This window comes from Haliotis rubra, unplaced genomic scaffold (assembly GCF_003918875.1).
Source record: "Haliotis rubra isolate DU_JTF1 unplaced genomic scaffold, ASM391887v1 Scf639, whole genome shotgun sequence".
Classification (NCBI taxonomy): domain Eukaryota; kingdom Metazoa; phylum Mollusca; class Gastropoda; order Lepetellida; family Haliotidae; genus Haliotis; species Haliotis rubra.
Window position 1 is genome coordinate 14426 of NW_025767345.1, and position 23384 is coordinate 37809.

General features: G+C 42.1%; 1 protein-coding gene across 2 annotated transcripts; it reads left to right on the forward strand.

The window, feature by feature from the left end:
* The first annotated feature begins 1069 nt into the window (after positions 1-1069).
* On the forward strand, positions 1070-13822 carry LOC124256773 (BTB and MATH domain-containing protein 36-like). 2 transcript variants are annotated; one of them, XM_046690736.1, is made up of 3 exons: positions 1070-1230; positions 8752-8754; positions 12797-13822. In XM_046690736.1, exons 1-3 carry the CDS (start codon positions 1196-1198, stop codon positions 13347-13349), a joined length of 591 nt encoding a protein of 196 aa, XP_046546692.1. In that variant the 5' UTR covers positions 1070-1195; the 3' UTR covers positions 13350-13822. The 2 variants fall into 2 exon arrangements, with proteins under 2 accessions (XP_046546692.1, XP_046546693.1); XM_046690737.1 differs by lacking the exon at positions 8752-8754 and having other exon boundaries at positions 1071-1230.
* Positions 13823-23384: the final 9562 nt, after the last annotated feature.

The window sequence follows — 23384 nt, forward strand, 5'->3', positions numbered from 1 at the left end:
GAATGGCACCAAATCTCTGCATATTTGGACGCTCTTGGAGTTTATTTCTCCATTCAGTGTGTTCGTGGTGGCATATAACCTTCTGTACCATGGAATTCAATACATTTTTGCATGGAAATTCTCCTGTTGTCATGAAGGTGTCAATGATATCTGAAAATCCATATTTGTGAGCTGCATTCAAGAGGTCATGGGCAATCGATCTTGTACTACCTGAGGGAAGTTGATCTGTATCATAAATTGTAACTGTGAAATGTAACAACCATAAATTGTAACTATGTAATGTGACTATCATAAATCGTAACTGTGAAATGTCACTAACAAATTGCCTGCCTTTAAATTTGATGCTATGACTTTCTTTGCTTTTAAATGACAGTGTAATCAAATATGTCCTTGAAATAAAACCCATTCCGAGTATGTACTTACAATGTTTACTAATGCAAACTTGTTCTCGTCACTATATGGCTGGAATAATGCCGATGTGACGCAAAACCCAACTCAACTCAAATCATGGTGCATATGTCATGGTAGAATGGAGATAATCCCAATTATCGGCATTATGTCAACGCGACCGAGTCTGCACACTACTGAGTTGTGCTTTTATAACCTGCCACGCAAACGCCTCCAACCTTTTAATTAGGCTGAATTTGTCTCTCAGGTGAAATTTCTCTGTACATTATACACTGGGATACAATGGCATGTGTCAACCACAGGCCCCCACTGCGGGTCAGAAAATCGATAAACTAGGCCCCGGTTTGGTATCAACACCCCCTACTATATAATACATAATATATAATACATAATATATAATACATAATATAGTAGGGGGTGTTGATACTAAACCGGGGCCTAGTTTATCGATTTTCTGACCCTGTGGTGTCAACTAAATGAGAGAGTCTAACCACCCGATCCCACTATTCGCCTCTTACGACAAGCATGGGTTACTGAAGACCAGTTGCCTCTCCTGCTCAGTTAAATCAGGTCAAGTTTCTCTCTCGCCGTGACAAATCAGTATCCTCGAAAGTGTCAGGTATGAATAAAAATTATGAGGACAAGGCCGGGTATTAGGCAATCGAGTTACCTCCCCTTATTCTGTTTCTCGGAAGTGTGTTGTCAAACTGTCCAATCGAAAGGGAAACAACGATTGTACTCATCACCGAGTTACCAAGTTCCCTGTCGTCTTGTCTCCAATATTACAATGGCTGAACCTGACCCAGTTCAGCGGGAAATAAGGTAAGAATCGCCATTCGGGAACCTGCAATCAGTAACCTCGCGTTATCAATATTCGTGATAGCTAAATTCCGAACACACAGTATGGCGACTACTCGGTATAGTTTACGCCAATAGCTGATAACGATGTGACATTGAAGTTCATGTCTCACAATGCTAATAAGAAAGTTTTTGTGAAGAAATGTTCAGGATTTGTCTACTTTAGTTTATTTTAATAAACAAAACGTTTTTTAAACAAGTAAAAGTTCCTGTAATCTTGAATGAAAGTTAAAAAAACAACATTCTTCATCACTTTGGAGACATTTACTGAACAAACACAAGTAGTTTCGTAATTCATTAATTATAACTATTTGATTTCATCTTACAAAGTCGTCATAATTGCTTTTACTTGGTAACTTTTCATGAAAATGTATTGTAAAGTTATAAGGATTGTGTCTGAAATGGGCTTCCATAGTTATTTTTCCCGGTAACCGGACAAAAATCCCCCCGGACAGAATCCCCTGGACAAAATCCCCAAAAAAAGTGTATCGTAGGACAAATCCCTCCTGGACAAAATCCCCCAAGGAAAAACAATAAAGCAAGTTTATGATTTGCCTTTTAATTATTTGTCAACATATCAACAAGGTCAAAGGGCACATAGCACATATTTTGAGCACATTCACATCATTCATTGCACATTTATTTTTATTTGACATACATGTATTTAGGATTAAAAGATTAAAGGATAGAGTTAATTATACCAATCAGTACCTGTTCATCCAATTAAGATCAAAGGTGATTAAGTGTTGATCAATGATCAGGAGAATCAAGCTAAAGATGAGTAGGGGGGATTTAGTCCGGTTTTTTTGCCTGTTCTATGCCACTTTACATAGCTAAAACAATCTTCTGCAACTCTTCTGCAATTGTTCATGAAGCTGTTCTATCAAAACATGATAACAAGGATTAAAGAACCTTTAATCTAAAGCTAAAGAGTAGGGGGGATTTTGTCCGTTTTAATGGGATTATTTCCCGGGCCACACCCCACCTACTGGGATCATGACCTTTTAGCGTTACCACTTACCAATGCAGACGACCGGTAGATGGGTGCTGTCATGAACGAAAACTATTTTTTAGGGCTCATTTTCGTCTCGATGTTTTTGCATTAGTGCAGAAGCATAAAAATGTTTGCTAGAAAACTCTGAATAAAAACTTTCATTTGAAGCTTGTGATTTCCAACTTATGACAGCAGGAATACGAAGACGACTTCATGTTTACAAACTCAAACTTTGACATCATGACTTTATGTGTAGGGACCGTGTGAACCCGGAACTGATAAGTGCGAGAAAATAGATGTCTGCGAATTTACATTACGCCAGGAATTTGTTATGGTTACCGCGAGTGTGTCTTGAAATGCCTCTGATTAATCAGTACTACTGACAGAAATGTCTGGGAAAAGTGAAAATGGCTGCACCTAAATCTGTCGAGGATGAATTGAGGCAAGGATCAGCATATTTCAAACTGTAAATTGTTCTTTTTGAGTGGCATTGTTTAGAAGTTGGAAAATAATATACAGACAAACTTTATGGATAAACAACTTTATTCGGTAGATGCGAGACAACGATACAAGAATATGTATCGAAACGTCGCATCTACCGAAATAAAGAAGTTTGTCTGAATATGTAAATTGTTCTTCTGGAACATGGAATCAATAATTCTTGTGGTAATAGTGAGTGTGTGCATGGCGCACAAAGTACGTGACATCCCACAGATGACATCCTTACCTTGTCAGTGTAGCAGGGCGTGGAGTCATCCAACAGATGACATCCTTACCTTGTCAGTGTAGCAGGGCATGGAGTCATCCAACAGATGATATCCTTACCTTGTCAGTGTAGCAGGGCATGGAGTCATCCAACAGATGATATCCTTACCTTGTCAGTGTAGCAGGGTGTGGAGTCATCCCACAGATGACATCCTTACCTTGTCAGTGTAGCAGGGCATGGAGTCATCCCACAGATGATGACATCCTTACCTTGTCAGTGTAGCAGGGTGTGGAGTCATCCCACAGATGACATCCTTACCTTGTCAGTGTAGCAGGGCGTGGAGTCATCCCACAGATGACATCCTTACCTTGTCAGTGTAGCAGGGTGTGGAGTCATCCCACAGATGACATCCTTACCTTGTCAGTGTAGCAGGGCATGGAGTCATCCCACAGATGACATCCTTACCTTGTCAGTGTAGCAGGGCATGGAGTCATCCCACAGATGACATCCTTACCTTGTCAGTGTAGCAGGGCATGGAGTCATCCCACAGATGACATCCTTACCTTGTCAGTGTAGCAGGGCATGGAGTCATCCCACAGATGACATCCTTACCTTGTCAGTGTAGCAGGGCGTGGAGTCATCCCACAGATGACATCCTTACCTTGTCAGTGTAGCAGGGCGTGGAGTCATCCCACAGATGACATCCTTACCTTGTCAGTGTAGCAGGGTGTGGAGTCATCCCACAGATGACATCCTTACCTTGTCAGTGTAGCAGGGCGTGGAGTCATCCCACAGATGACATCCTTACCTTGTCAGTGTAGCAGGGCGTGGAGTCATCCCACAGATGACATCCTTACCTTGTCAGTGTAGCAGGGTGTGGAGTCATCCCACAGATGACATCCTTACCTTGTCAGTGTAGCAGGGCGTGGAGTCATCCCACAGATGACATCCTTACCTTGTCAGTGTAGCAGGGGCGTGGAGTCATCCCACAGATGACATCCTTACCTTGTCAGTGTAGCAGGGCGTGGAGTCATCCCACAGATGACATCCTTACCTTGTCAGTGTAGCAGGGTGTGGAGTCATCCCACAGATGACATCCTTACCTTGTCAGTGTAGCAGGGCGTGGAGTCATCCCACAGATGACATCCTTACCTTGTCAGTGTAGCAGGGCGTGGAGTCATCCCACAGATGACATCCTTACCTTGTCAGTGTAGCAGGGTGTGGAGTCATCCCACAGATGACATCCTTACCTTGTCAGTGTAGCAGGGTGTGGAGTCATCCCACAGATGACATCCTTACCTTGTCAGTGTAGCAGGGCGTGGAGTCATCCCACAGATGACATCCTTACCTTGTCAGTGTAGCAGGGCGTGGAGTCATCCCACAGATGACATCCTTACCTTGTCAGTGTAGCAGGGCGTGGAGTCATCCCACAGATGACATCCTTACCTTGTCAGTGTAGCAGGGCATGGAGTCATCCCACAGATGACATCCTTACCTTGTCAGTGTAGCAGGGCATGGAGTCATCCCACAGATGACATCCTTACCTTGTCAGTGTAGCAGGGTGTGGAGTCATCCCACAGATGACATCCTTACCTTGTCAGTGTAGCAGGGCATGGAGTCATCCCACAGATGACATCCTTACCTTGTCAGTGTAGCAGGGTGTGGAGTCATCCCACAGATGACATCCTTACCTTGTCAGTGTAGCAGGGCATGGAGTCATCCCACAGATGACATCCTTACCTTGTCAGTGTAGCAGGGTGTGGAGTCATCCCACAGATGACATCCTTACCTTGTCAGTGTAGCAGGGTGTGGAGTCATCCCACAGATGACATCCTTACCTTGTCAGTGTAGCAGGGCATGGAGTCATCCCACAGATGACATCCTTACCTTGTCAGTGTAGCAGGGCATGGAGTCATCCCACAGATGACATCCTTACCTTGTCAGTGTAGCAGGGCATGGAGTCATCCCACAGATGACATCCTTACCTTGTCAGTGTAGCAGGGCGTGGAGTCATCCCACAGATGACATCCTTACCTTGTCAGTGTAGCAGGGCGTGGAGTCATCCCACAGATGACATCCTTACCTTGTCAGTGTAGCAGGGCGTGGAGTCATCCCACAGATGACATCCTTACCTTGTCAGTGTAGCAGGGCGTGGAGTCATCCCACAGATGGCATCCTTACCTTGTCAGTGTAGCAGGGCGTGGAGTCATCCCACAGATGGCATCCTTACCTTGTCAGTGTAGCAGGGCGTGGAGTCATCCCACAGATGGCATCCTTACCTTGTCAGTGTAGCAGGGCGTGGAGTCATCCCACAGATGACATCCTTACCTTGTCAGTGTAGCAGGGCGTGGAGTCATCCCACAGATGACATCCTTACCTTGTCAGTGTAGCAGGGCGTGGAGTCATCCCACAGATGGCATCCTTACCTTGTCAGTGTAGCAGGGTGTGGAGTCATCCCACAGATGGCATCCTTACCTTGTCAGTGTAGCAGGGTGTGGAGTCATCCCACAGATGACATCCTTACCTTGTCAGTGTAGCAGGGCGTGGAGTCATCCCACAGATGACATCCTTACCTTGTCAGTGTAGCAGGGCGTGGAGTCATCCCACAGATGACATCCTTACCTTGTCAGTGTAGCAGGGGGTGGAGTCATCCCACAGATGACATCCTTACCTTGTCAGTGTAGCAGGGTGGAGTCATCCCACAGATGACATCCTTACCTTGTCAGTGTAGCAGGGCATGGAGTCATCCCACAGATGACATCCTTACCTTGTCAGTGTAGCAGGGCGTGGAGTCATCCCACAGATGACATCCTTACCTTGTCAGTGTAGCAGGGCGTGGAGTCATCCCACAGATGACATCCTTACCTTGTCAGTGTAGCAGGGCGTGGAGTCATCCCACAGATGACATCCTTACCTTGTCAGTGTAGCAGGGTGTGGAGTCATCCCACAGATGACATCCTTACCTTGTCAGTGTAGCAGGGTGTGGAGTCATCCCACAGATGACATCCTTACCTTGTCAGTGTAGCAGGGTGTGGAGTCATCCCACAGATGACATCCTTACCTTGTCAGTGTAGCAGGGTGTGGAGTCATCCCACAGATGACATCCTTACCTTGTCAGTGTAGCAGGGCATGGAGTCATCCAACAGATGATATCCTTACCTTGTCAGTGTAGCAGGGTGTGGAGTCATCCCACAGATGACATCCTTACCTTGTCAGTGTAGCAGGGTGTGGAGTCATCCCACAGATGGCATCCTTACCTTGTCAGTGTAGCAGGGCGTGGAGTCATCCCACAGATGGCATCCTTACCTTGTCAGTGTAGCAGGGCGTGGAGTCATCCCACAGATGGCATCCTTACCTTGTCAGTGTAGCAGGGTGTGGAGTCATCCCACAGATGGCATCCTTACCTTGTCAGTGTAGCAGGGCGTGGAGTCATCCCACAGATGGCATCCTTACCTTGTCAGTGTAGCAGGCGTGGAGTCATCCCACAGATGGCATCCTTACAGGGTGTGGAGTCATCCCACAGATGGTCACCTTGTGTAGCAGGGCGTGGAGTCATCCCACAGATGACATCCTTACCTTGTCAGTGTAGCAGGGCGTGGAGTCATCCCACAGATGACATCCTTACCTTGTCAGTGTAGCAGGGTGTGGAGTCATCCCACAGATGACATCCTTACCTTGTCAGTGTAGCAGGGCGTGGAGTCATCCCACAGATGACATCCTTTCCTTGTCAGTTCAGCAGGGCGTGGAGTCATCCCACAGATGACATCCTTAGATGGTCAGTGTAGCAGGGTGTGGAATTAACCTCATTAGTGTAGTGGGCCGAGTTGGGATAGGTAGGTTCAAATCCACAGCACTTGGAAATGTCACGTCGAAGCAATAAGCACATAATTGACCAGGAAGTGAGTTGCAAAATGTACACATCAATAGCTCGATTTCAAATATAATTCTTAATCCCTGAAAGTATAGGAGGATGGGTGACGTAAAGTTTTGCATGCAACAATACCACTTTACCTGATTTCTCAACTGAGTAACAGAACTAAGCAATAACACTCAATTTATTTTGCGATCTTATTTCTACCACGAGATCGTTAGCGGTGACAGAGCGAGCAGAAAGAGCACTTACGTAAGTGGGTAAGGTAGTTTAGTTTTACCCCCACCACGCCTACTACCTCGGAAAGTCCCTATGGTCCCTAGTATGGTGATCTACCTTCAGTTATTGGCAATTTATAGCCCATTTTTATACGGTATTGTTTTCCCCCTATAGTTCAAACGTTTTAGATTTAATTACTAGTTTTACATACATATCTGTGATATTCTAGTTGTTTTACTGTCCTTCGTCGGCAGGTTTTTTATAATATACATATATTTCATTTCAATATCAAATGTTCTCGTCACGATATGGCTGAAATATTGCCGATGTTACGTTAAATATTAACTCACTCACTCAATCAATCCTACCTCGGAATGCAGGCTCTTTGCAATGTACGTTATGATCACCTTTAGGCTGTAGGGTTCGTCTCTTGCGAAAAGCATGGGTTGCTGAAGACCAATTCTAACGCGGATCTTCACAGGTCCTGTTTCTAAGACCTCACGTCAATACTCCAAGCGTTGCGAGAAAATGGCTGAGACACATTGTGACTGTAGATTAGCCGTTTCATGTGGCTCCACTGTAGGAGAACGGTTTTAACTGGCTCTACTGTAGGAGAACTGCTTTAACTAGCTCTACTGTAGGAGAACTGTTTGAACTAGCTCTACTGTAGACAAACTGTTTCAAGTGGCTCTACTTTCGGAGAACTGTTTTAAGTAGCTCTACTGTAGAAGAACTGTTTCCACTAGCTCTACTGTAGGAGAACTCTTATAACTAGCTCTACTGTAGGAGAACTCTTGTAACTAGCTCTACTGTAGGAGAACGCTTGTAACTAGCTCTACTGTAGGAGAACGCTTGTAACTAGCTCTACTGTAGGAGAACTCTTGTAACTAGCTCTACTGTAGGAGAACGCTTGTAACTAGCTCTACTGTAGGAGAACGCTGGTAACTAGCTCTACTGTAGGAGAACTCTGTAACTAGCTCTACTGTAGGAGAACTAATACAACCAGTTACGTTCTAAGTATAACACTCACAGATCCATTTTCACAGACGGATCCAAGGACGATGGCCAAGTTGCCAGCGCTACAGTCATTGGAGCCAAGACTGTCTCCTCTAGGATCCCCGACAACAGTTCCATTTTCACTGCTGAAGCCAAAGCTATCTTCTCAGCTTTGACCTACATTCAACAGCAAATCAGTCCAAAAACTTCATCGTATTTACAGATTCATTATCCTGCCTCCAAGCACTTCTAAATGTGACTTCAAGTCACCCAATCATCCTGGACATATTAGAACTGTACTACGACCTTTCTACTGGCCAATATGACATCATCCTCTGCCTGTTGCCGGGTCACGTCGGCATAGCAGGTAACACTAAGGCCGATGCTGCAGCAAAAGCAGCTCTCAAAAAGCCCCTATCTCCACTGCTAATCCCATACAGTGACTTCAAACCCACTATCAAAAGCTATACTCGGGACCTGATGCAAAAAAGGTGGGACACTCAAGTAGAAAGAAACAAACTCCATGAATTGAAACCAACAATCGGTTATACCTACTTGGGTTGTCAGTCAAGACGTGATGAGGTAATTTTACGACGATGTCGTATTGGCCACAGTCGATTTACACATGACTATCTGCTGAAAACGGATGGGGATGGACCCCCCATGTGTGTCTCTTGCGATGAGGTGTTCACAGTCAAGCATGTTCTGCTTGAATGCGTGGACTTATCGCCTGCAAGGGACTCACATTATGATGCAACAGACCTAAAAGATCTGTTCTCCCGCGTGAGCGCTCATCTCATAGTGAACTACCTGAGGGAAGTTGATCTGTATCATAAATTGTAACTGTGAAATGTAACAACCATAAATTGTAACTATGAAATGTAAGAAACCGCCTGCCTTTAAATTTGATGCTATAACTTTTTCTGCTCTTGAATGACAATGTAATCAATAAATGTCTTTGCAATAAAACTCATTCCGAGTATGTACTTACAATATTTACTAATGCAAACTTGTTCTCGTCACTATATGGCTGGAAAAATGCCGATGTGACGTAAAGCTCAACTCAACACAACTCAACAACACTATTGTAACTAGCTCTACTGTAGGAGAACTCTTGTAACTAGCTCTACTGTAGGAGCACTCTTGTAACTAGCTCTACTGTAGGAGAACTCTTGTAACTAGCTCCACTGTAGGAGAACGCTGGTAACTAGCTCTACTGTAGGAGAACTCTTGTAACTGGCTCTACTGTAGGAGAACTCTTGTAACTAGCTCTACTGTAGGAGAACTCTTGTAACTAGCTCTACTGTAGGAGAACTCTTGAAACTAGCTCTACTGTAGGAGAACTCTTGTAACTAGCTCTACTGTAGGAGAACTCTTGTAACTAGCTCTACTGTAGGAGAACTCTTGTAACTAGCTCTACTGTAGGAGAACTCTTGTAACTAGCTCTACTGTAGGAGAACTCTTGTAACTAGCTCTACTGTAGGAGAACTCTTGTAACTAGCTCTACTGTAGGAGAACTCTTGTAACTTGCTCTACTGTAGGAGAACTCTTGTAACTAGCTCTACTGTAGGAGAATTCTTGAAACTAGCTCTACTGTAGGAGAACGCTTGTAACTAGCTCTACTGTAGGAGAACTCTTGTAACTAGCTCTACTGTAGGAGAACTCTTGTAACTAGCTCTACTGTAGGAGAACTCTTGTAACTAGCTCTACTGTAGGAAAACTCTTGTAACTAGCTCTACTGTAGGAGAACTCTTGAAACTAGCTCTACTGTAGGAGAACGCTTGTAACTAGCTCTACTGTAGGAGAACTCTTGTAACTAGCTCTACTGTAGGAGAACTCTTGTAACTAGCTCTACTGTAGGAGAACTCTTGTAACTAGCTCTACTGTAGGAGAACGCTTGTAACTAGCTCTACTGTAGGAGAACTCTTGTAACTAGCTCTACTGTAGGAGAACCCTTGTAACTAGCTCTACTGTAGGAGAACTCTTGTAACTTGCTCTACTGTAGGAGAACTCTTGTAACTAGCTCTACTGTAGGAGAACTCTTGAAACTAGCTCTACTGTAGGAGAACGCTTGTAACTAGCTCTACTGTAGGAGAACTCTTGTAACTAGCTCTACTGTAGGAGAACTCTTGTAACTAGCTCTACTGTAGGAGAACTCTTGTAACTAGCTCTACTGTAGGAGAACGCTGGTAACTAGCTCTACTATAGGAGAACTCTTGTAACTAGCTCTACTGTAGGAGAACTCTTGTAACTAGCTCCACTGTAGGAGAACGCTTGTAACTAGCTCTACTGTAGGAGAACGCTTGTAACTAGCTCTACTGTTGGAGAACTCTTGTAAGTAGCTCTACTGTAGGAGAACTCTTGTAACTAGCTCTACTGTAGGAGAACTCTTGTAACTAAATCTACTGTAGGCGAACTCTTGTAACTAAATCTACTGTAGGAGAACTCTTGTAACTAGCTCTACTGTAGGAGAACTCTTGTAACTAAATCTACTGTAGGAGAACGCTTGTAACTAGCTCTACTGTTGGAGAACTCTTGTAACTAGCTCTACTGTAGGAGAACGCTGGTAACTAGCTCTACTGCAGGAGAACTCTTGTAACTAGCTCTACTGTAGGAGAACTCTTGTAACTAAATCTACTGTAGGAGAACTCTTGTAACTGGCTCTACTGTAGGAGAACGCTTGTAACTAGCTCTACTGTAGGAGAACTCTTGTAACTAGCTCTACTGTAGGAGAACGCTGGTAACTAGCTCTACTGTAGGAGAACTCTTGTAACTAGCTCTACTGTTGGAGAACTCTTGTAAGTAGCTCTACTGTAGGAGAACTCTTGTAACTAGCTCTACTGTAGGAGAACTCTTGTAACTAAATCTACTGTAGGCGAACTCTTGTAACTAAATCTACTGTAGGAGAACTCTTGTAACTAAATCTACTGTAGGAGAACTCTTGTAACTAGCTCTACTGTAGGAGAACTCTTGTAACTAAATCTACTGTAGGAGAACTCTTGTAACTAGCTCTACTGTTGGAGAACTCTTGTAACTAGCTCTACTGTAGGAGAACGCTGGTAACTAGCTCTACTGTAGGAGAACTCTTGTAACTAGCTCTACTGTAGGAGAACTCTTGTAACTAAATCTACTGTAGGAGAACTCTTGTAACTGGCTCTACTGTAGGAGAACGCTTGTAACTAGCTCTACTGTAGGAGAACTCTTGTAACTAGCTCTACTGTAGGAGAACGCTGATAACTAGCTCTACTGTAGGAGAACTCTTGTAACTAGCTCTACTGTAGGAGAACTCTTGTAACTAGCTCTACTGTAGGAGAACGCTGGTAACTAGCTCTACTGTAGGAGAACTCTTGTAACTAGCTCTACTGTAGGAGAGCGCTGGTAACTAGCTCTACTGTAGGAGAACTCTTGTAACTAGCTCTACTGTATGAGAACTCTTGTAACTAGCTCTACTGTAGGAGAACTCTTGTAACTGGCTCTACTGTAGGAGAACTCTTGTAACTAGCTCTACTGTAGGAGAACGCTTGTAACTGGCTCTACTGTAGGAGAACTCTTGTAACTAGCTCTACTGTAGGAGAACTCTTGTAACTAAATCTACTGTAGGAGAACTCTTGTAACTAGCTCTACTGTAGGAGAACTCTTGTACCTGGCTCTACTGTAGGAGAACTCTTGTAACTTGCTCTACTGTTGGAGAACTCTTGTAACTAGCTCTAGTGTGGGAGAACTCTTGTACCTGGCTCTACTGTAGGAGAACTCTTGTAACTGGCTCTACTGTAGGAGAACTCTTGTACCTGGCTCTACTGTAGGAGAACTCTTGTAACTAGCTCTACTGTAGGAGAACTCTTGTAACTAGCTCTACTGTAGGAGAACTCTTGTAACTAGCTCTACTGTAGGAGAACTCTTGTAACTAAATCTACTGTAGGCGAACTCTTGTAACTAGCTCTACTGTAGGAGAACTCTTGTAACTAGCTCTACTGTAGGAGAACTCTTGTAACTAGCTCTACTTTAGGAGAACTCTTGTAACTAAATCTACTGTAGGAGAACTCTTGTAACTAGCTCTACTGTAGGAGAACGCTTGTAACTGGCTCTACTGTAGGAGAACTCTTGTAACTAGCTCTACTGTAGGAGAACTCTTGTAACTAAATCTACTGTAGGAGAACTCTTGTAACTAAATCTACTGTAGGAGAACTCTTGTAACTAGCTCTACTGTAGGAGAACTCTTGTAACTTGCTCTACTGTTGGAGAACTCTTGTAACTAGCTCTAGTGTGGGAGAACTCTTGTAACTAGCTCTACTGTAGGAGAACTCTTGTACCTGGCTCTACTGTAGGAGAACTCTTGTAACTAGCTCTACTGTAGGAGAACTCTTGTAACTGGCTCTACTGTAGGAGAACTCTTGTAACTGGCTCTACTGTAGGAGAACTCTTGTAACTAGCTCTACTGTAGGAGAACGCTGGTAACTAAATCTACTGTAGGCGAACTATACTGTTGGTAAAGTAGCATAGCATCACTTGACATGATGGCTCTGAAATTTTTAATTACTTACCTTTCTGATTTTCAAATATCTGACCAGAAAAGCTTTGTTGAGATTATGCTAACTATTCATCAAGAGGAAGAAGGTATGTTTTGACCTACACAGTATTGGGGGCATGTACATTAAGGAGTTACATGTATGACGATCAGTTGTCGAAAATGTTTTCATTGAATAACTATGAAACGTTTCATATATTTGTTCTTCTATTTTTGCAGTTCATCTGTGTTTGATGAACCGTGTGACAAGTCTGATGTAGCTCTGGTTGTTGAAGGAAGAAGTCTTCACGTCAACAAAGCGGTGCTTGCTACAGCGTCAGATTTTTTTGACACGATGTTTAATGGAAATTTTAAAGAAAAACAGGAACGTGAAGTCCCTCTCCCAGGAAAAAGGTATACTGACATTGTGGACATGCTTCTGTGTATTTACCCATCAGAACTACGGCCTGTCACCAAGGCAACAGTGGACAAGATGCTGGAACTAGCTGACGAGTACCAGATTAAGAGTCTAAAGCGGAAGTGTGAAGAATTTCTGCTCAGGGTCTGTAAAATGTCAAAAAAGGAAAAAAAAGATGTTACACATGCTTTATATCTGGCTGATAAGTACAGCATGCCTAACGTCCTGAAAGTAACTATACACATTGTCAAACAATATAAGTTTAGAGATGCTGGCTTGTGTGACTTTTGTCTGGAGCAGGAACAAGACTTCCTGAACCTTGGGAATGAAACAAAGCTAAACCTTATGGCAGAAAGGATTGCCTATTTAGAGTAAAATCAATATCTCTAATGGTTTTTTCCTCATTGTAGAATAGATCAGTATATCGATGTATCAGTATGTAATGCTTAACATCGACTCAAAACTGAAAAGATACTCTTCTATCCTGAAAACGAAACCATGCTTCATATCAAGTCCAAGAAAAATGTGGTTTTTTTATGCATCGTCGAATCTTTGTAAAAAAATGACATCTAGAATTTCTAGAACTTATGCACGGGACACGATTTGGATGCATCATGTTCTTTCAGAGCTTGATACTCACACAAATAGAGTTTTAATGCAAACAGTTCACTGCAAGTCAATGTCTCCATGCTGATGGTATGCTTCAGTCAGCAATGACGGTCCACCTCACCATCCACCTCTCCGTCCATCTGCTGGGCCAGATACTGCATGGAAAGTCTTGTTGTGTGTGCCTGTGCGTTGTCCTGTTGAAAAGTATGGACATCTTGGTGGTGATTGAAGACAGATACGATGTGATTGTAATGTGACATCGTCCTCTGCTGGTTGCCGGGTCACGTCGGCATAGCAGGTAACACTAAGGCCGATGCTGCAGCAAAAGCAGCTCTTGACAAGCCCCTATCTCCACTGCTAATCCCGTACAGTGACTTCAAACCCACTATCAAAAGCTATACTCGGGACCTCATGCAAAAAAGGTGGGACACTCAAGTAGCAAGAAACAAACTCCATGAATTGAAGCCAACAATCGGTTATACCTACTTGGGTTGTCAGTCAAGAGGTCATGAGGTAATTTTACGACGATGTCGTATTGTCCACAGTCGATTTACACATGACTGTCTGCTGAAAACGGATGGGGATGGACCCCTCTCTTGCGATGAGGTTTTCACCATCAAGCATATTCTGCTTGAATGCGTGGACTTATCGTCTGCAAGAGACTCACATTATGATGCAACAAACCTAAAAGATCTGTTCTCCCGCGTGAGCGCTAATCTGATAGTGAACTCCCTGAGGGAAGTTGATCTGTATAATAAATTGTAACTATGAAATGTGACTAACAAATTTGCCTGCCTTTAAATTTGATGTTATGACTTTCTCTGCTTTTAAATGACAATGTCATCAATATATGTCTTTGAAATAAAACTCATTCCGAGTATGTACTTACAATGTTTACTAATGCAAACTTGTTCTCGTCACTATATGGCTGGAATAATGCCGATGTGACGTAAAGCCCAACTCAACTCAACTGAAGAATCTGCTCACGGTAATAAAGGGCATTAACTCTCCCTTGACAGACGTGAAGGCAGTCCTGTGATTGTAATTTATTCCACCCCAGACCATGACACTCACACCACCCAAAGGTCTGTCTGAACCAAAACCTTCACAGAACAGGGTATCCACTGGACAGAGGAAGGCACACGCCATGTTTAATTATGCATGTGTGAGTTCATTCTTAGAACCTGTGTTGTCTTGTGACATGGCCATTTTACCAAAACAATTCCCCAGGACTAATGAAGAATAATCTCATTAATCTCATTTGGAATGAATGAATGAATGAATTACACATATGAAACTTCAAACGGTTTCACATGATTTCCTAGCAGACATGTAGACACTTGGTTGCAGTTATGTGCAGCCTTAATAAAATACTAACTGTCACACAGAAGACAGTTTTGATAACAGCCAAGTTCATGAAATACAGGAGATATGGCATAACTTAACTCTTCCGATGTTTACTGCATGCAACATACACTAATATCAAACCATCAGACTATCTCAAGTCATAAATGTAGTCCATCAAGATAACTGTCACCACTTGTCATGTACAGTGATTCCTGGAACTTGGTCCGCATCAAACTCTGTTCATTTGCATTCCGGTTAACTTCATTGCTTTTTGTTTTCATCACATCCATCAGAATAAATGTAATCGATCCCAACACACATGAGGTAATCTGTGGCTGCTCTGAAGTACAAACATATATCAGTGTTATCTTTTGGTTGTATAAAAACAATTTACACAGCATCACAGCTCACTTATGTATGTCATCAATGGTGAAAAATGGCAACAGGGCCAGTTGCCCAACAGTTCTTGCTATTGCTCATTCTACAAAACATAGCTATTTTATCATTTTTTTTTAATCTCATGAAAATACATACATGCAGAAACTATAACCTTTTGGAAGTATTGCATTACAAAACAAATGCCAATTCATGAGGAAAAAAGCACAGAAAGACAGAATGTCATGTAGATTTTCAGAAAATACATGATGGCAAGTTATTGGCATGCATGACATGTCCTGCTGGAACATCAGTGCTACCTTGTTGACTTGAACATTAACCACACACTTATTCGACAACGTGTGAGGAAGCACATTCTGATCCTGGGAATTTGACGATTGATTGCCAGTATAAGGCAAAGACTGGCTGATGATGTCTGTACAAGGGGTGGTTACATTAGGTACTGATGTGGTCACCACTGGTGATGTCTGTACAAGGGGTTGTTACATTAGGTACTGATGTGGTCGCCACTGATGATGTCTGTACAAGGGGTGGTTACATTAGGTACTGATGTGGTCACCATTGGTGATGTCTGTACAAGGGGTTGTTACATTAGGTACTGATGAGGTCACCACTGGTGATGTCTGTACAAGGGGTGGTTACATTAGGTACTGATGAGGTCACCAGTGATGATGTCTGTACAAGGGGTGGTTACATTAGGTACTGATGTGGTCACCATTGATGATGTCTGTACAAGGGGTGGTTACATTAGGTACTGATGTGGTCACCATTGGTGATGTCTGTACAAGGGGTTGTTACATTAGGTCCTGATGTGGTCACCACTGGTGATGTCTGTACAAGGGGTGGTTACATTAGGTACTGATGAGGTCACCACTGATGATGTCTGTACAAGGGGTTGTTACATTAGGTACTGATGTGGTCACCACTGGTGATGTCTGTACAAGGGGTGGTTACATTAGGTACTGATGTGGTCACCACTGATGATGTCTGTACATGGGGTGGTTACATTAGGTACTGATGTGGTCACCACTGGTGATGTCTGTACAAGGGGTGGTTACATTAAGTACTGGTGTGGTCACCACTGATGATGTCTGTACAAGGGGTGGTTACATTAGGTACTGATGTGGTCGCCACTGGTGATGTCTGTACAAGGGGTGGTTACATTAAGTACTGATGTGGTCACCACTGGTGATGTCTGTACAAGGGGTGGTTACATTAGGTACTGATGTGGTCACCATTGATGATGTCTGTACAAGGGGTTGTTACATTAGGTACTGATGTGGTCACCACTGATGATGTCTGTACAAGGGGTGGTTACATTAGGTACTGATGTGGTCGCCACTGGTGATGTCTGTACAAGGGGTGGTTACATTAGGTACTGATGTGGTCACCACTGATGATGTCTGTACAAGGGGTGGTTACATTAGGTACTGATGTGGTCACCACTGGTGATGTCTGTACAAGGGGTGGTTACATTAGGTACTGATGTGGTCGCCACTGGTGATGTCTGTACAAGGGGTTGTTACATTAGGTACTGATGTGGTCACCACTGGTGATGTCTGTACAAGGGGTGGTTACATTAGGTACTGATGTGGTCACCACTGATGATGTCTGTACATGGGGTTGTTACATTAAGTACTGGTGTGGTCACCACTGGTGATGTCTGTACAAGGGGTGGTTACATTAGGTACTGATGTGGTCACCACTGGTGATGTCTGTACAAGGGGTGGTTACATTAGTTGAGTTGAGTTGAGTTGGGCTTTACGTCACATCGGCATTTTTCCAGCCATATAGTGACGGGAACAAGTTTGCATTAGTAAATATTGTAAGTACATACTCGGAATGAGTTTTGTTTCAAAGACATTTATTGATTACATTGTCATTCAAAAGCAGAAAAAGTCATAACATCAAATTTAAAGGCAGGCAGTTTGTTACATTTCATAGTTACAATTTATGGTTGTTACATTTCACAGTTACAATTTATGATACAGATCAACTTCCCTCAGGTAGTTCAGTATCAGATGGGCGCTCACGCGTGAGAACAGATCTTTTAGGTTTGTTGCTTCATAATGTGAGTCCCTTGCAGGCGACAAGTCCACGCATTCAAGCAGAATATGCTTAATGGTGAACACCTCATCGCAAGAGACACACATGGGGGGTCCATCCCCATCCGTTTTCAGCAGATAGTCATGTGTAAATCGACTGTGGCCAATACGACATCGTCGTAAAATTGCCTCATCACGTCTTGACTGACAACCCAAGTAGGTATAACCGATTGTTGGCTTCAGTTCATGGAGTTTGTTTCTTCCTACTTGAGTGTCCCACCTTACATTAGGTACTGATGTGGTCACCACTGATGATGTCTGTACAAGGGGTTGTTACATTAGGTACTGATGTGGTCGCCACTGGTGATGTCTGTACAAGGGGTGGTTACATTAGGTACTGATGTGGTCACCACTGATGATGTCTGTACAAGGGGTTGTTACATTAGGTACTGATGTGGTCACCACTGATGATGTCTGTACAAGGGGTGGTTACATTAGGTACTGATGTGGTCACCACTGGTGATGTCTGTACAAGGGGTGGTTACATTAGGTACTGATGTGGTCACCACTGATGATGCCTGTACAAGGGGTGGTTACATTAGGTACTGATGTGGTCGCCACTGGTGATGTCTGTACAAGGGGTTGTTACATTAGGTACTGATGAGGTCACCACTGATGATGTCTGTACAAGGGGTGGTTACATTAGGTACTGATGTGGTCACCACTGATGATGTCTGTACAAGGGCTGGTTACATTAGGTACTGATGTGGTCACCACTGGTGATGTCTGTACAAGGGGTGGTTACATTAGGTACTGATGTGGTCACCACTGATGATGTCTGTACAAGGGGTGGTTACATTAGGTACTGATGTGGTCACCACTGGTGATGTCTGTACAAGGGGTTGTTACATTAGGTACTGATGTGGTCACCACTGATGATGTCTGTACAAGGGATGGTTACATTAGGTACTGATGTGGTCGCCACTGGTGATGTCTGTACAAGGGGTGGTTACATTAGGTACTGATGTGGTCACCACTGATGATGTCTGTACAAGGGGTGGTTACATTAGGTACTGATGTGGTCGCCACTGGTGATGTCTGTACAAGGGGTGGTTACATTAGGTACTGATGTGGTCGCCACTGGTGGTTCATACCACCACAACAATCATTACGAAAGAACTATGTGACAATCAGATTGGCGGCATAGTCATGGTGACATAAATAATCTCTAAATATGAAAATTATTTGTAGTTTTAAGCATACTCAGGTTAGGGTAACATTCATCAGTTCTGTAATGTTTGTTTCATGCTGTACCTTTCTCTTTCATTCACTCTGCATTATGCATGGATTATTCGTCACATGCCCTTGACCAGAAGTGGGATAATGCTTTCAAAACTTAAAGTTTATGGAATTTCATGATTTCCTTTGAACTGGTGATAGTAAATAGCATTTCAAACTTGTGAGCAACTTTTCACTGTGCTGGGTCAGCAGTGCTAATTTTCAGAGATATTTAACTATTATAATTCACATGTCCTTGACCAGAAATGGAATAACACCTTTAAAACCTACAGTTTATGGAATTTAGAGATTTTCTCTCAGTTAATGATAGAAACTTGTGAGCAACTTGTACTGGGCCAATAGTTCTAATTTTCAGATATTCTTAACTGTTGCATGACATAGTATAACTGATGTGTCCACTTGCCAAACTACATGCTAAATCTAAAAATTCAACAGTCCATCTGCATACAGTTAAGAATGCTTCTCTTCAGAGCAAGAGTAGGCATCAACTTAATTCCAAGCTTTCATCAAATTGTTGATCTGGACTGGGGGGGCTTCCCAACATGGGATGGTATGCTGAACAACCTGTAAACATATGAAATTATTTATAAGTAAAAACATTTATTTGTTATGTCATTATAAACATCATACCTGCACCATATTTTCAGAGTAACCTGAATGGAGCAAAAAATAAGGAACAGATAATGGAATTAAACTTAAAAATGCCTTACTTGACAATTACGGTTAATATCTAACATCAATACATAAAGGTCTGACTCTATAAGGCTGCCAAATAGGAGCATACCTGTTAAGGTGTCATGATAGAAACATGTCAACTATCAAATACATTTAATAACTTAATTGGAAAATGAAAAATATGTCATGAGCCATGCCACTACAGAGCTTGGTCAATTGTCCGATTGTTACTATCAATTAGTAGTGGTACCAAGGGTTCACAGAGAAGATGCCTCTACATCTGTGACCTTAACCTTGCACATCATCTTTATAGATCACAGATGATATTTGATATCAGATCACATATATTTTATTTGATATATGTCACCTACTTTTCCCTGAGACAGGGTGTGATGAGTTAGACTTATCACAATTGTTAAAACACATAATCATTTCACTGCTCCCTTAAATTCAGAGCCTTGGTTACATTGTAGTATTCTTGGATTTCCCCATCTATATATGAAGTAGATCCTATGTAGTTAGATCCACAAGGTCAACCTGGTGTCACCCCCATTGGTGTGTTTGATATCACAGGTTTCAAATTTGTATGTAAACAGTTTCCTGTCACCCTGCTTCTTAATATACTCCTGTATGGTTTCCTAAGAGTTTCCAGCACAATACTGGTTTATCAATGTCCCTATTGTTTTTTGTCTTCCTCAACCCCACAACTTTTTGTTGACTTTCCACATGACATTACGAAATTCAAATATTGGAATTACTACTAGTAAGTTCCAGTCCCTATTAATAATCTCCAGTCTGTATTCTCCATGGTTGGGGTTGTTTATTTATTTCAAAGATAAATCAAACTTCAGTTTCTTACAGAATCGTAAGTCTTACTTTCTTTGGGAATGTCACCTCTTTCAGTTGTCATCTGAAATCACACCAGTACTTCTCTGTCTTGAAGGTTGTGCCTGAAATGCATCAAAATCAATCATTAGGTTCAATTGTACTTCCTGTGTTTGTTGGTCTTTTTGTTGTTGTTGTTATTAAACGCCTCAGAATTTAAGCTATATGGCTGACATCTGTGAATAATCATGTGATAAATAATGCCATGTTTACCATTGTTTTTTTATCTCAGAATATGTCACTAATGTAAATAATTTTTTAATATTTACTGAATACGAGCATCACTCATCTTTCGAAAAAAAGGTATAGTGCAAAAGGTACAGACACCCATCCACATTTATTGACATATACATGTAACATATCCAGGTTAGCCAAGGATAAGAACAAATATGTATTAGGTACAAAAAACATAATATTATGTAATGTTCAATAATTGTCTCTTCCTTGTTACATTATTCATTATATTTAATGATAACATTTTTCCACATCACCCCATATAATGTGCTGACTACAATTTCTATTTCTTTATTCTCATAAACCACCTTGGTGGTACAAGAGCAGATATTGTAAACATATATACAAATACAAATTCAAATTCAAGATGGCAGTTAACAACATTTTATTCTGACAAGAGATGATAGATGTAGGATATATTTTGATAGATTTACTATGTCTCGAGATGTTTTTACAGATAATATTTTCGTGAACTTTGTTTCATTGGGAAAAGAGGTCAAGTGGGAGGGTAAATATTCTTTCCTCAAAGTATCTAATGCTTTGCAATGAAAAATATAGTGGTATTCATCTGCCATGCTTTTAGAAGTACATAGTTGACACGTTCTCTCCTCCCTTGGAATATTATTCCAGCGGCCCGTCTCAATAGGTAAACTATGGTTACATGTTCTAAATCTCAATAATGGCAATGAAATGCGTTTTGGAAGGAGGAGATATACATCAAAATTGGGAAGTGGCTTTAGGTGCTGATAGTGTATACCCTTAGGACTAGAAATAATGTCATTGTGCCAGTTTTGGATAAATTGATCTTTAAGAATATGTTCAACTTTTGAGACCAGCCACTGGGTAGTACAAATTGAGGGATTATCAAAAACATACGAGAGTCCAGTATTGTCTAATATATTTTTAACGTGCGAGAGCCAGGGATTATGTTTTTTATCTATTGATCTTTGAAGTGATAAATACTTGTAAATTAAGTTCGTAAGCTTAAAAACACCTTCTTGGTAAGTTAACTTGTGCCAAAAGTTTAGCAAACGCTTATAAATCATAATTCTAATTGGGAATCTTCCTAGTTTCCCATACAGCATGAAACGAGGGGTTGAATTTCTTAATCCTGTAATGAGTCTTAAGAATTTTAAATGAATTTTCTCCAAAAATTCAAGGTTTTCACAGAAGAATGACTTTGAGTCATATACAATAAACGTATGTTTCCCATAACATTGCCTGAGTATCATGTGCTTTTTTCGTCATATTACATGGTGGTGCTGTTACTTTGAACATTACTGTATACTTACATTGTACCAATAAAATCTGTCCATCATATGCCCGTGATATCTCTGGTTGTAGTGAGTGAGTGAGTTTAGTTTTACGCCGCACTTAGCAATATTCCAGCTATATGGCGGCGGTGAATAAATAATCGAGGCTGGACCACACAATGCAGAGATCAACAACATGAGCATCGATCTGCGCAACTGGGAACCGATGACATGTGTCAATCAAGGCAGCGAGCCTGACCACCCGATCTTGTTAGTTGCCTCTTACGACAAGCATAGCATGGGTTGCTGAATACCTATTCTACCCCGGATCTTCACGGGTCTCTGTGGTTGTAACAATGTGTTGCAAATCAAACATGATGTGTACAACCTTTGTACAGAAAAACATGAGCATGATGGTTACTGTTCAACTGTGCACCCAAAATAATGATAGCAAGCCTTGCATGTCCATATTGATAATGCTGCACAACCAACAGTGTTGGACACTGACCAAAACTTGTCTGTGGTGTCCAATGGACCAGCCCAAAGATAAGGCATAGTGGTCCTGCTGAAAGAAAGGAAAGATTTACGCTAGTAGCCGCCATATATTTTTAATCATTCTATGCCTAATAATATAGGTCTGCGGTTTTCATAAAAACCTAACTCTAACCCTAAACCCTCAAAATAATCATAACAAGAAGACAAAGTCATCAATATCCCCTGCAACGGCAAAATACTCTTTATGAATATGTCTGCAAGTTATGATTATGTCAAATGTTTTGGCGTGTATACAGCAAAGTGGCAGGAGATTATTGAAAGGTTTTTAAGATCTGCTCCAGAAAGGAGCACTACCACCAAATTCAGTTGAAGCCTAACTTGTTGCCATGGAAATGCAACAAGATGACATCGTAAGTCATGTTTCCATGGAAACCACAAAAAATAAAATCCATATCTGGGTCTAACCCCCAAAAGGCACATCTAGGGATCATGCTTGATATATGTGTACCAAGTTTGATGAAGCTAGCATGTATAGTTTGGAAGATCTGCTCCGGACAACATGACATCCTCATAGCCACAGCCTAAGTCATGTTTCCATGGAAACCACAAAAAATAAAATCCATATCTGGGTCTAACCCCCAAAAGGCACATCTAGGGATCATGCTTGATATATGTGTACCAAGTTTGATGAAGCTAGCATGTATAGTTTGGAAGATCTGCTCCGGACAACATGACATCCTCATAGCCACAGCCTAAGTCATGTTTCCACGGAAACCGCAAAAAATAAAATCCATATCTGGGTCTAACCCCCAAAAGGCACATCTAGGGATCATGCTTGATATATGTGTACCAAGTTTGATGAAGCCAGCATGTATACACAATTGCCATTTTAGAAAGTGATGAAATGTAACATATGTTATATTTGGGATTACACTTTCTTAGTAAAGTACAGATTCTAGTACTTTGGGGTGGGTGGGGGTGGGTGGGGGTGGGGAGTGGGGGGCCCTCTGCACCAGCCCACTACAGCCACGAGGGTGCAGGAAGGTGCCACCACCCCATTCTACACTTAAGGTCCATTCTACCTACACTTTAGGTCAGCTATAGCTCCCTTCGGTTGTTCTGCGGAAGATATACTAGGCCGTGTATGTGACGTGGCACGTAAGCTCCGCCCA

Excerpts from the sequence above, each read along its gene's own strand:
- LOC124256773 (XM_046690736.1), top strand. The coding sequence starts at position 1,196 with ATGGCTGAACCTGACCCAGTTCAGCGGGAAATAAG.